Source organism: Anser cygnoides, chromosome Z (genome assembly GCF_040182565.1).
Source record: "Anser cygnoides isolate HZ-2024a breed goose chromosome Z, Taihu_goose_T2T_genome, whole genome shotgun sequence".
NCBI classification, from domain to species: domain Eukaryota; kingdom Metazoa; phylum Chordata; class Aves; order Anseriformes; family Anatidae; genus Anser; species Anser cygnoides.
This window is the reverse complement of record NC_089912.1, coordinates 76,163,758-76,176,128: the sequence shown is the minus strand read 5'-3', so window position 1 is coordinate 76,176,128 and position 12,371 is coordinate 76,163,758. Positions and strand designations below refer to the sequence as shown.

The 12,371-nt window shown below is 34.3% G+C and overlaps 1 protein-coding gene across 9 annotated transcripts in view; it reads left to right on the top strand.

Annotated features, from left to right (window-relative positions):
• The window catches only part of ADAMTS6 (ADAM metallopeptidase with thrombospondin type 1 motif 6), a 160,378-nt gene that overhangs the window by 88,161 nt on the left and 59,846 nt on the right, over positions 1-12,371 (top strand). For all 9 annotated transcript variants that reach the window (XM_013180568.3, XM_048079505.2, XM_048079500.2 and 6 more), the window contains 2 exons: positions 5,256-5,363; positions 12,096-12,241. In XM_013180568.3, coding sequence (XP_013036022.1) covers positions 5,256-5,363; positions 12,096-12,241 — 254 coding nt within the window. The remainder of the gene's footprint in view (positions 1-5,255; positions 5,364-12,095; positions 12,242-12,371) is intronic.

Genomic DNA, 12,371 nt, shown 5'->3' with positions numbered 1-12,371 from the left:
GTTTTCCTCTTTATGAATCCTAAGGTGGTTTTACATCTTTTTTGTTTCTTTAAAAAGTTACCAGAGTACTGCCACCATGATACAGTCCCTCTTTCTTCTTTCCTTTGACTGTCTTGCCTCCACACCCTCTCTCTTATTCTCCCCCTCTTCTTCCCTTTTTTCTATTTCTCTCTCTCACAAGAGACACAGATGTAGCACAGACATGCATGGATCTTATGAAAGCTGCTTAAAAAGGACAAGCAGAAGCCAGTGATCAAAGCAGGAGTAATGCTTCAGCGGATAGCAGAAGCAATAATGAGATTCCAGATTCTATAATGTGGTTTAGATAAAGATGGAATAGTTTTCATGGGTTCGAAAGGGAAGATGCTACTTGGAGGTCACTGACCTTGTGAGGCTTCTGTAGTTTCCATAACGTTCACATAAGCACCCAATATTTAGGAAAGTATGCTGGTTACATAATGCAAATGTATGACTTAAGTTACAGCTTTTATTTCACGTTATTTCAGCATGTTGTGATTCGTAACATGCTGCACCACTTAATGAGCATTTGGTAGGAGAGCACTAAAATGGTAACTTTTGGGTGCTTATCTGAACTAAACTTGTCTTTGAACCTTCCAAAATTCACCCCTAATTATAATCAGCCTTCTAGTTTTAAGTGTGTTGCCATCAGAATTTCAGCAGTGAGGCTGGAGATACTCTAGGCTGATGCTTTTCAGATCTGAATTGTAAATTACAATTCAAGCAAATTATTTTTATGCTCTATTTTAGCAAATGCTCATCAAGAGGTGCAGCATAGTATAGATGAAACATGCTGACATAACATAAAATCCTGATTAGCATTTTTAAACTTTATGAAAAAAAATGAAACCCCAGATTATTGTAGTTGAATATGCATTGTGAATTTGAAACCCCCAAATTATCGTAGTTTAATATGCATTGTGAATGTATTTCCCATCTTTTTTTTTTTAAACATTATGGGCCAAACTGCTAACTTCTGTTGGAGGCTTTCATTAGTGTTGAACATTAAGAACAGAGCAGCACAGCAAGTTGACCTTCACTCATCCTATTGAGTTTTCATTGTGCTGTATTGTTACTATTTATGATTATTATGATATAGGTTGCTTAGATTTTACATAATTTGAAATGCCTATATATAACTCTGCATGACACAACAGAAAGAGGCTCCATCATTGATAACACTTAGGCAAAACGAAGATAATTTGATTTGCTGTTTTTTTTCTCTAGATGGGTTCAGCTTTGTTTAATTTACTGCAAATACAAGCATCCGAATTCCAAACTGAAGTCATGGAGCCCTAAGATACACCGTTACAGGTTGTCATCTATCTTGTCTTGATCTTGTGAAAGGCCTCAGCTTCAGTTTATGTTTCCTGGACTTCTAAAACACTTTCCCTTGTTTCCTTTATAAATTAATAGTTATTAAATCCACACACTTGAAGACTGACTTTGAGATCATTGATTAATTTTCAGATTATGCTTCTTTTTCTTAGCTTCAGTAAATTGTTCATACAAATTTAATGTTGACAAAAGGTATGTTAACCTTATCCTACGTCCACCAACAAAGAAAACACTACCCTATTAGTGGGTCACCTTATGTTGTTGTGTGTGTGTGTGTGCATGTGTGCATGTTAGTGTGTGAGGAAAAGCAGTAGACTTCCTACTAGTGATTTTGAGCCTGACTTTTCCAGGGCAATTTCTCATATGTTTTTCAGCCTGGTTTATTAAAAACAGCTGCTTAGAGATGTTACAAATAGGACAGTGGTAATAAGGAAATAATTCAAATGAATAATTATGAAACTGAGGCAGTACCAGGTATGGGGTTGATATGGAGAACAGAAAGCCTTGTGCACCTTAATAAGAATCTCTCTCTTAACTTTCTGAAATCACCTGAAAATAAAGAAGACATAGGCATAGTAATACATGGTATAATTTCACTTCCATTTAATAGAATAGTAGCACAGATGAATTTTGCCATTTTATTTTACCTATCTTGTTTTCAAATGACAATGTTATTTTACGTATGCAGGGCGATAGAAGATATATTTCAAATTCTACTATTTCTTTTAAACAAAATACACTAGGGGAAATTAAATCACTTTTTAAATAAATGTGTTATTTCTCCTAAAAGAAATTATAAAACTTCTTTTAGAAGAAATTACAAAAACACATTCTTTAATTTATTGTTTTATTATAGAATATTTCTACTAATTGTTACATTGTGTTATATTAGTTTACAAGTTGTCTGTATTTTGCTTAGTTTTCCATAAGTTTTCTGTTGATCTTGGGATATTGTAAGTCTGTCCTTGGACAGAACTCTTTCCTGATTTGAGTAGAGGTTTTAGCTTAAGTACTAATAGTGTTATACAGCCTGCAGTCATTTAGCATTACTTTCATTTTGTCGTCAGAGGTTTACTGAGAAAAATTGGTACTAAAATTAAGGTCTGAATAAAGACAAACACGCTATGTCAGTAATAATATATAGTTTTGATACAGTTTTTTTCATCTTATTTCCCAAAGCAATTTTGGAAGAAGGAAAATATTTTTTCTCATTTGTCATGGAGCAGGGAGATGAGCTAACTTGCTCGAAATCATTCTGTAAATGATGTATAACTAAAATAGCTGTATCCATTAGTTCACACAGTTCAGCTGATTATTTACTTGGAATTACAATGTCTGGGAGAAATTGTTAAATGCTGTCCTTTGTGAGTATGTTAGCCTGGCAATGAATGAGATAAATGTTTTAATTATTTCATCACCTTCTGTGTTAACATATATATGGTGTATTTGTATAGGGATATCAAAAGTGAAATTCTGCAAGTAAAATCTGAAGCGCAAACCAGAATTCTGGATTCAAATCACTCTGAAATGTAGATGTTTTCAAAATCCAGAGTGTTACCGAGATTTTACTTTTTCTTCTGTATTAGATTAGTTGAAATCTTTATTTCCTAATGCACTTGAATTTTTGGTTTTCCAAACATTAGTCCAGTCTTTGCAAAATTAACACAGATATTAATTTAAACATTTGAATTTGATCTGATGCAAAATAAATGTAGGATCTTAACTAGGGTCATCACTGTGACGCTTTTAATTACAGTCTGACAATATAAGTCATACATGAAACAGACAAGCAAGTAAATTAGACACAAAAGTAAGTAAGGCAGTTGTATGACAGGAGCACCTCATAATGTGTCTGAAAGGAACTTATTTTAGGTTTTCACTTTGAAATCCATACTGGATTGAAATTGAGATTCTTGATTGAAGATGCGGTTTTGATGTAGTGTTGAATTTAAAAAATAACTTTGTAGTAATAAAATTTATAAGAGATTTTTCAAAAGTCTTCGTGATATCTTCTGTGCTTTTCCTGTTCTATTTGATCTTTTAAACCATATTTACTTGTGAATGCGTATCTTAATCTGAAAATCTTACAATCTGAGTGGCAAAAGTAAGTCTTTTATTCAGAGATTTAAGTAAGTAAATATTTATACTGTTTTCATTTCTTCAATGAAAAATAAATTCTAATTTGGAAAGTAAGGTAGTTCTTACTTTAGTAGTAAGTATCCATTTACCTGTGGCAATATTTCTCCTAAAAAAGACTCATGAATGTCAGTTCTCTTGAGTTTTCATAGACCCACCCACCAAACAGGAGTTGTTACATGATTTAATATAACGAAATAGCTTAGGCCAAATTGTCAAATGTTCAGTGGAAGCTCCACAAATCAACAGTACTTATTCCTCATCATTTCAGGCCATGCTAAGATGTTATGTTTTTTATAGATTTTTAAAAAGATGGCTTGATTCTACCAATCATGAAACTAAATGCAGAGTATATATCTGTCCTGAATGGCACCAGCTGTTTTTAAACTTGGTAAATAATTTTGTATTATTCCGTAAAAACTTGTACTGTTGAACTTACTGGAGCTACTAGGTAACAATAATATATAAATCCATTTCTATATTCAGTAGAGTTTAGAAAGAAGCATTTCTATTCATCATAAGTTTCATGCAAGAAGCGGAATCTTAGGGAATAACATAACAGTTGCTCTAGTTGAGGTGCATAGAAAAGATAGCCTAGATGCCAGATACTCATTCATTTCCTCAGATAAACAATTAATTTGCAAGGGAGTGGGGGGGTGGCTAATAACTTTAATTTGCTCATACTGTCTTTTCCTTTTTCCTCTTTGTTCCAAGATTCAGTCATAGAATCTATACAAGAATTATTTTTGGGTATGATTTCAAGCAGACATTTAATAAAATGCATTGGTAATGCCTATCATAAGGTTACTTAAAGATTTGAGTATTTATCTTTCAAATTTTCAAAAGTACTTTAAAATAGAAAGTATTTAATAGAAAGCAGGTTGTGAAGTCTTACACAGATGTCAAAGTAATACAACAAAGATCATCATGCAGGACAGTTACCATAAACACAAATAATTTCTAATTCCATTCTACATACAGTCCAAGCCAAGGACAACTGAAGTGGATCACACCTCTCATTATGAATTTCAACCATAGATATTTTTAATAGTGAATCTCTAATGTCAACAGAATTTGGCTTAATTTAAATTAGTAAATGCACAAAAACAAATGAGAAAACACTGTAGGAAAATAAATTATTTGAAAACCTCTTTAATGCTGACAATGGAGGGAATTACAATAGGCTAAATCATTTATAAAATGCCACAAATCTAAAACGTTTAAAGGAAATATTTTGATATATACATACACATGCACTGTTTTAGCATGTGTTACAGAATAGGATTGCAAATAGTCTAAGCTCAGAAACCTTTTGGTTTAACCTGAAGGAAACAAATCTTGCTGGTTCATATTTCAAAGTTAACAGTATCCTTTTACCATGAATTTTTGAGGCAGATAATGTTAACTATGGAGATACTACAGCACATCCTTTACAACAGATTACTTTTACAACAATACTACAATACTAAAATATATCAAATACTAATCAGAAAACCAGCTATGACACGACAATGCTTGCATAGAAGGTGTAGAAAAACACATTTTTGTAGTCTACAATTTGATCCTTCCTGAATTTTTGTGGCAGAATATTCTTAAGTAGAATATGCTGGCTTTGAAGTTGCTCCAGAATGTTTTGAAAACATCTAGACTCCAGCCCAGCTCTTATAGTATGTTCAAAACAAATTTCTTTATATACGTGTATGAGGATTGGAAGCAATTTTAGGCTGTTACTCTGATCAACTTGCTTCTGCCTTCTTTCCTAGGAAGTGTGTAGAGAGCTCTGGTGCCTCAGCAAAAGTAACCGCTGTGTTACCAACAGTATTCCAGCAGCTGAAGGTACTCTTTGCCAAACAGGGAGCATTGAGAAGGGGGTGAGTACAAATAATGTATTGTTTGAAGAAGTAATTTATTGTTTGGAAGGAAGAAAGAACTAGAGAATTAAAGTCTTTATGAGCAGGAATAAGAGTTCAAATAAAGAGAGATTAATTCAGAATACAGTAGTATCCTAATGCAAGTGCCCTATAGAATTTTTTTAACAATTATTTTATATATATAAATTTAATAAAATATTTATGCTTGCTATAAAATTTCAAATCCTGGATTGAAAAAAGCCTATTACATACACTATACTTATTTTCTGAGTGATTTCTGTAAAAAACTCTTGTTAGTTTAATCGTTACTAAATTTTATAGCACTCTTCCAAAAATGGTTGTTACAACTCTGGGTCTGTTGCAGACTCTGAAAATGTATGTCATAGCTCTAAAGCCTGATTTCTGTTAATTTGTAAGAAGATAAAAAAATCTGTATTCTTTCAGACACTAGGTGAATCATACAAGCGTATAGGAAAAAAGGAAAAAATAAAGGGGGGGGGGGAAGCCTTACTAAAAGGGTTTTCTAAATGCTCTTATTTCCCAGTGACCAATCTATTCTGACTTTGACTATTATAGAATCATAGAACCACAGAATGGTTTGGGTTGGAAGGGACCTTAAAGATCACCCAGTTCCAAACCCCAGCCATGGGCAGGGACGCCTCCCACCAGACTAGGTTGCCCAAAGCCCCATCCAGCCTGGCCTTGAAACACCCACAGGGATGGGGCATCCACAGCTTCTCTGGGCAAGCTGTTCAAGGGCCTCACCACCATCTGAGTAAAGAATTTCTTCCTCACATCTAACCTAACTCTCCCCTCTTGTAGTTTAAAGCCATTCCCCCTTGTCCTACCACTGCACTCCTGGAAGGCCTCTTTAAGGTCTCCTGGAGCCTTCTCCAGGCTGAGCAACCCCAACTCCCTCAACCCGTCTTTACAGGAGAGGTGCTCCAGCCCTTTGATTGTCCTTAATATTGTTATACTTGCATAGCTGTGTAGTTTTAAAGAACTTTGGTATGCAGTCTGATAAACTCTCTTGTGTAACTGAAAAGTATGAAAACTCCGTGTTGCAATGGATAAGCCTAGTGCTACTATATTTGTCCGAACATGTGAATTTTTATTTTTCATCAATAGTTTCAGACAAGGTTCTGAAAATAAGTTTTAGATTAAAAATAGTAAGGGAGTGTTTCTCAATTGTAAAGGCAGATCTTAGAGAAGATCAAAAATATTTTAATCATTAATTTATAGGATATGCGCTAGAAAACAAGTAATTTCATATTCCTATTTCCACAATAATATGATACATTTTATGCAGGTTTTTAGAAAATGATGAGAACTTTAACAGTTTCCATTATCTCTTTTATCTCTTTGAGCGTTGCTGTCGTTAAGATTTACTGCTCCAAACTGGATTTTTTTGTAACAATGACCACTGTCATCTATTCTCTGTTCTGATTTTTGCCATGCTAGCTGGGCCAAAAGATTACACTGCATTTTGAATTGCAATCTGATTTTTAAATAGAATGAAAGCTATTGGGCAGCTGTCACAGTTTATTAATCCTTGCTGATGGCTTCATTCAGGGCCCATGACCTAGTACCATTCTGATGGCTTTTCCATGCTGAGTTTGGAAATATTGGTAAACCATGTTAAATAAATTCATTGAAGGGGTCATTAAAAAAAATATAGTGCTTACAGTTAGCCAATGAAAATAGAGACACCTTCACATTTTAACAAAAATATTACCTTTTATTAGAGTAATAGAAAATGCTAGGAGCTTTATTCTTAGATCAACAGTCTAAGTTTATTTTGGAACCACCACTCCTTGTCAGTGACAAGGAGCAATTTACTTCAATTTGTATTTTTCAAACCATTTAAACTACAGTGAACAAGTCAAGATGCTTTAAGACACTGTTGTCGTGTGCTTTTGCCAGAGTCTTTAATCAATTTACTCTCTGCAAAAAATCTCCAGTCATCAGTATCTTCTTCCCCTGTTAAATTTTAGAGAGAAATCTGAGAATTAGTATTTTACAGAGCTAAACTGTTCATGCCTTTAAACAGCAGAGAATTGCAACTATAAGTTTCCAACTTCAAAGGTTCCTGTAAATTAATAATTTGTGATAGGAAAAAAACAGAAAACACAGTTCTTTCCAAATATGTAGTTCACTTCACCACATGCTAAGGAGAAAATAATAGTTTACAATTCTGTAACACTTTATTATTATTATTATTGTTATTATTACATTTATATAGCAGTCATGCTTAAAGGCCACAACCAAATTAGGGTCTATTTTGCTGGGCTCTGTCCAAATATGTAATAAATGACATTCCCTGCTCTAAAAGCCTAACAAGATCACAGAGTACTCTATCATATTTGGAGGGTCAATTTCTGCTTTTAGTTACACTGATGTAAATTCTGTGTAACTATTAACTGAAAGCTAATTTTGATGCATTGTGCATTAATATCTTATTGGCGGAGTTAGGAGGGATTTCTACAATTAAAATTGCCCAACACTGTATTATAAGACCTTCTTTTAGTTGCTTATATAAACCTGCCAAACTTTAACTCTTTGGCTTGAAATTTTCCACAGCAGAAATTTTCCGCAGTAGATGTCTGCCTAAGCCTGAAGGTTTTTAGAGTGTTTTCCATAAAAGTTATTCAGCTGTTTCCTCATACAGGGAAAAATAATAGTGTGCATTTTTTTTTGCTGCTGACAGAACTTGTACATCTGTTCTATTTGAAGTTTTAACACGTTCATGCTTTGGTGAAGGGGTTTGTGTATTGGTTGGGTTCCAAAAGGTATGCTTTTTCCAAATCTTATAGTAAGCATTTTAAGTATAGATGAAGCTTAAAACTGATAGATTTAAAAGGACTCTAATGAGGAAATACTGCATATGAAACAAAAAGACAACACTGATAGCATAATTTATTTTTGTCTTTGAATTTAAAGTAATAAAAAAGTAACCTCTTCTAACATCATTGTATAAACCTATACCAAGCAAGTAAATGAGGGACAAATGTACAAAAAGTGAAAACTGTGTGCTGAAAGAACAATTTAAATACCTGGATTATGTGGTAATCTAAATTCACGTTAGTATTGGGCATCAAGTTTCCTTGCAAAATAATTGCAGAAATACTCATTGAAAATCCATCCTTATAGTTAAGATGGCAAGCTTAAATTTAATTAACCTTTTTTTTTTCTCTGAAAAAATAAATAATTTTTCTTCACTATCACAAACAATACTTCCTCTGTTAGTTTTCGAAAGGTATAGTGTTGTAAATACTAACAGTTCTCTCAAATGTGCCACAGTGACATATCTTCTTTTATTGTTAATGATCTTTATGAGAAGAATCCCATGTTATTTAAAGTTTCGTGCATCTTTAATATGTATCCAAGTGCATCACCACTGTCCTTCTGAGCCAAGTAATTGAAAGTTACTTCTTCACTGTGAGAGGAGAATTAACATTTCAGTTCTAAACCATAATAGAGGATTGTACATCTAAAATAGCTGTCATCTCCTCTTTTTTCTTCATATCCTGTTTACTCAGTAGACCATAACCTCATTGTAGCAGAGCAGATGAGCAGATATTTCTGTAGTCCCATTAGAAATAATGAGATTTGGCCATTTTGAATTAATTGGACAGAGATTCTATGCATCACTTGCCTCTGGTAAAGATAAATATGGACTAGAAAATTAAAAAGATACACCAAAGTGGACAGTAAGTGTTCATATTTAGCTTCAGTAGAGGAGGAAAAACAGCATTGAAGGAGTTTTTATAGGGGAAAATGGGAATATGGAAGAAAGAAATGTCTGGTTGGCAGAGGACATTACAGAGTACAGGGATTTTATACAAGTTTGGAAGAATAAAGCAGGTGAAATGCACCTGCATATTATGTACAGTCATAACACCACAGAGGTTTGGTTGCATGTTCTGTTCATACATAGATGGTATTAGTTTGTGTTTAATTGTGTTTTTCATTTACGAATCTTGATTTTGATATGTAATATTTCTACAACGTATTTATTAATCTAATTTATTAGCATACATTTTTACTCTCAGAAGCATTTTAATTTTTAGCAGTTGACTTTAGCGTTACATAATTACTCATGTACTGCTGTGGCCTCTGTCATAGAATGCAACCAGGTGATCATTGTCTTTAATAAATGAAATAATTATCACTTAGTTTATCACTATAATGAGAAAACCAGAAAATTCTAATTCTTCATACATAATTCACATAAATTCACTTTATTCTCCATCATAATTGTACCATTAGAGGTATTGGAAATACTGCCATATGGATACAGCTATACTAGCTGAAAGTAGATGTTTGATATTATCAGAAACCTCTGAGTTGTAAATTTAGAACTGTAGGAAGGATTAACTATCTTTTGCTCAGAAGAGCTCCATGAAACCTTGCGTTCTTTTTTTTTTTTTTTTTTCCCTAAGAAACGTGGTGGGTTGACCCCCGCTGACAGCTAAGTCCCCACCCAGTTTCTTTCTTAGTGCCCCACAGCAAGATGGAGGACAGAATCAGAAAGGCAAAGGCAAAACCGAGAAAAATTCATCTGTCTAGATGGAGGCATTTTAATAAGTACAGGGAAAAAAAATAAAAACGGGAAAAAACGAACAACCACAAGTGATGCAAAGGCAGTCAATCACTCACCACCTCCTACCAGCAGACCAATGCCCAGCCAGTCTCTATGCAACAACTTGCTTGGAAAGACTCCCCTCCACAGTGTGTTTGCTGAGCATGATGCCAGTTTTATTGTTGAGCAAGATGTTCTGGGGCATGGGGTATCCTTTTGCCAGTTCAGGTCAGCTTTGCTGGCTCTGTCCCCTTCTAGCCTCTTGCCCATCCCCAGACTGCTCATTGGAGGGGCAAAGTGAGAAACAGAGAAAGCCTTGAGGCTGTGCAGGCACAGTTCAGCTAAGAGTGGTGTGTTATCAGTTCTGTTTGGTCACAGATCTAAAACACAGCACCACTTGGGCTGAGATGAAGAAAACTGCCCCAACCAGACCTGGTAGAAAAGGCAATGCATTTTGAGCTCGAGGTTTAAGATAACCCACCTTATACACTTGTAGGTGTATGAGTGCTGGTTTTTTGTTTCTCCAACTAATAGAGGATGAGTTTTATAAACAGAAATGTGCTGGATAATAACAGCAGTGTTTTAAAATAAGTTCAGGTACTGCACATACAGAGAAAAAAGAGGTCATGGGGAATAAAAATGTGCTAAGATAAGAAACAAGGATGATAGAAAAATGATGCTAGAGACTTCACTTGTTAAGGTTAAATGGTAGCATATTTTTTTATGCAAAACTACTTTGTATCTAGGTGTATTTGCTGATGATAAGCTACATATATTTTTTTAATGTTCATTCTCTGTAGCTACAATCACAGAATCTTTGACGTGCTTGACAATCAAAGTACCTTTGTATTCAACATGAAATTTCTAGTTAGGAACTAATATGAAATTTTAATCGAGTATCACTGTGCATAATCCTTGTTTATATCAAACTTCTATTATTTTTTTTTCTGAATAGTGACTGAAGGTTAAATTATCTTGTCAGTTGCTTTCATAAAAATTGAGAGAAATTCAGATCATTGTCAATGGCTGCATTTGCTCTTTTGTGTTTGTCCCAGCATTGCTGGGACTGACACTTTAGGGTGAGGCTTAGGACTCAGAAAAAAACTTTTTTTTCTTTTTTTTCTGAACTAGTTAATATAAACTCCTCACCCAGTCTTACTATAGTGCTTATGGGCTGTCTCACCATGTTTTCTGTGTATGTCTCAGTGAATTTTGTCGAATTCATAGGCTGATTTTGGATACAGCAAAATCGGTATCTGGTTGGTATCTGTTTGTTTGCTTGTTTTTCTTGAAAGGGGGGGGTTAGTATTGTGTCTGTTATGGGACTTGAAGGCAGTTAAGCGACAGATACTCACCTTTTGGAACTGAAATGTGCAAATTTAGGACACAGTAAACCTGAGGCCATGCTTTATTCTGTTGCCCAACACAGTGATGGCAGGAATAATTTACATAACTGTTCTAGACTTTCAGTGATACACCAGCATGTGGATCAAACTGTAAGCTCTTAGGTTATTTCCCAAATTGTTTAAAAAAAGTTGCTGATATAGGAAATGATGAATTTAATTTTAAAATACCAATTTGTTTAAATTGTCTGACATTTTTTATGTCCAATGTAAGTAGCAATATTGAAAAGGTTCAGGGTTTGCAAAGAAAAACCGTCTTAAAAATACGATGGGGGGAATTTTTCATTTTGCATAATGAAAATTTGCTACTACGTGAATCCTAAGTGGAAGGCATTTTGTTTAGAAGTGGATCATAGTGTTTGAAAAGAATGTAACTTGTGGTTCCTTTAATGTGAAACATTAGGGAGGATGTATGAGGAAATAAGAAAGTCTTCATTTTCAGTTTGCTTAAACTTCTGGTGTGTGTTAGAGACTTATAATTCAGGGCTTAGTGAAGTCAATTAACAAATCACACACACCTTCACCAATGTCTAAACATGGCTAAAAAAAGTAAAATATTAGTGTTGTTATCTGTATGGAGAATGCTAATGCTTATAATTGGTCATTGCCTGACACTTATGTTTTTCTGCCCTGATAACTGTCAGCCTGTAAGCTTATTATTATTATTATTACTATTATTATTATTATTATTATTGTTGTTGTTGTTGTTGTTGTTTGTTTGTTTTGTTTGTGTGTGAAATCTTTCAGTGGTGTTATCAGGGAGAGTGTGTACCTTTTGGCACTTGGCCCCAGAGCATAGATGGAGGTTGGGGTCCATGGTCAATATGGGGAGAATGCAGCAGGACCTGTGGTGGCGGAGTCTCCTCATCTATAAGGCACTGTGACAGTCCAGCGTAAGTAGCTAAAGTAAGCTGGAGCCAACAAAAAGACACAGTTGGAATTTATTCAAAACTGGTTTCATATGTTTTCTTTAAAAATGTTTTGCTAGTTTGCCAGAATTTGTCTTCAAAATTGCACACAGAA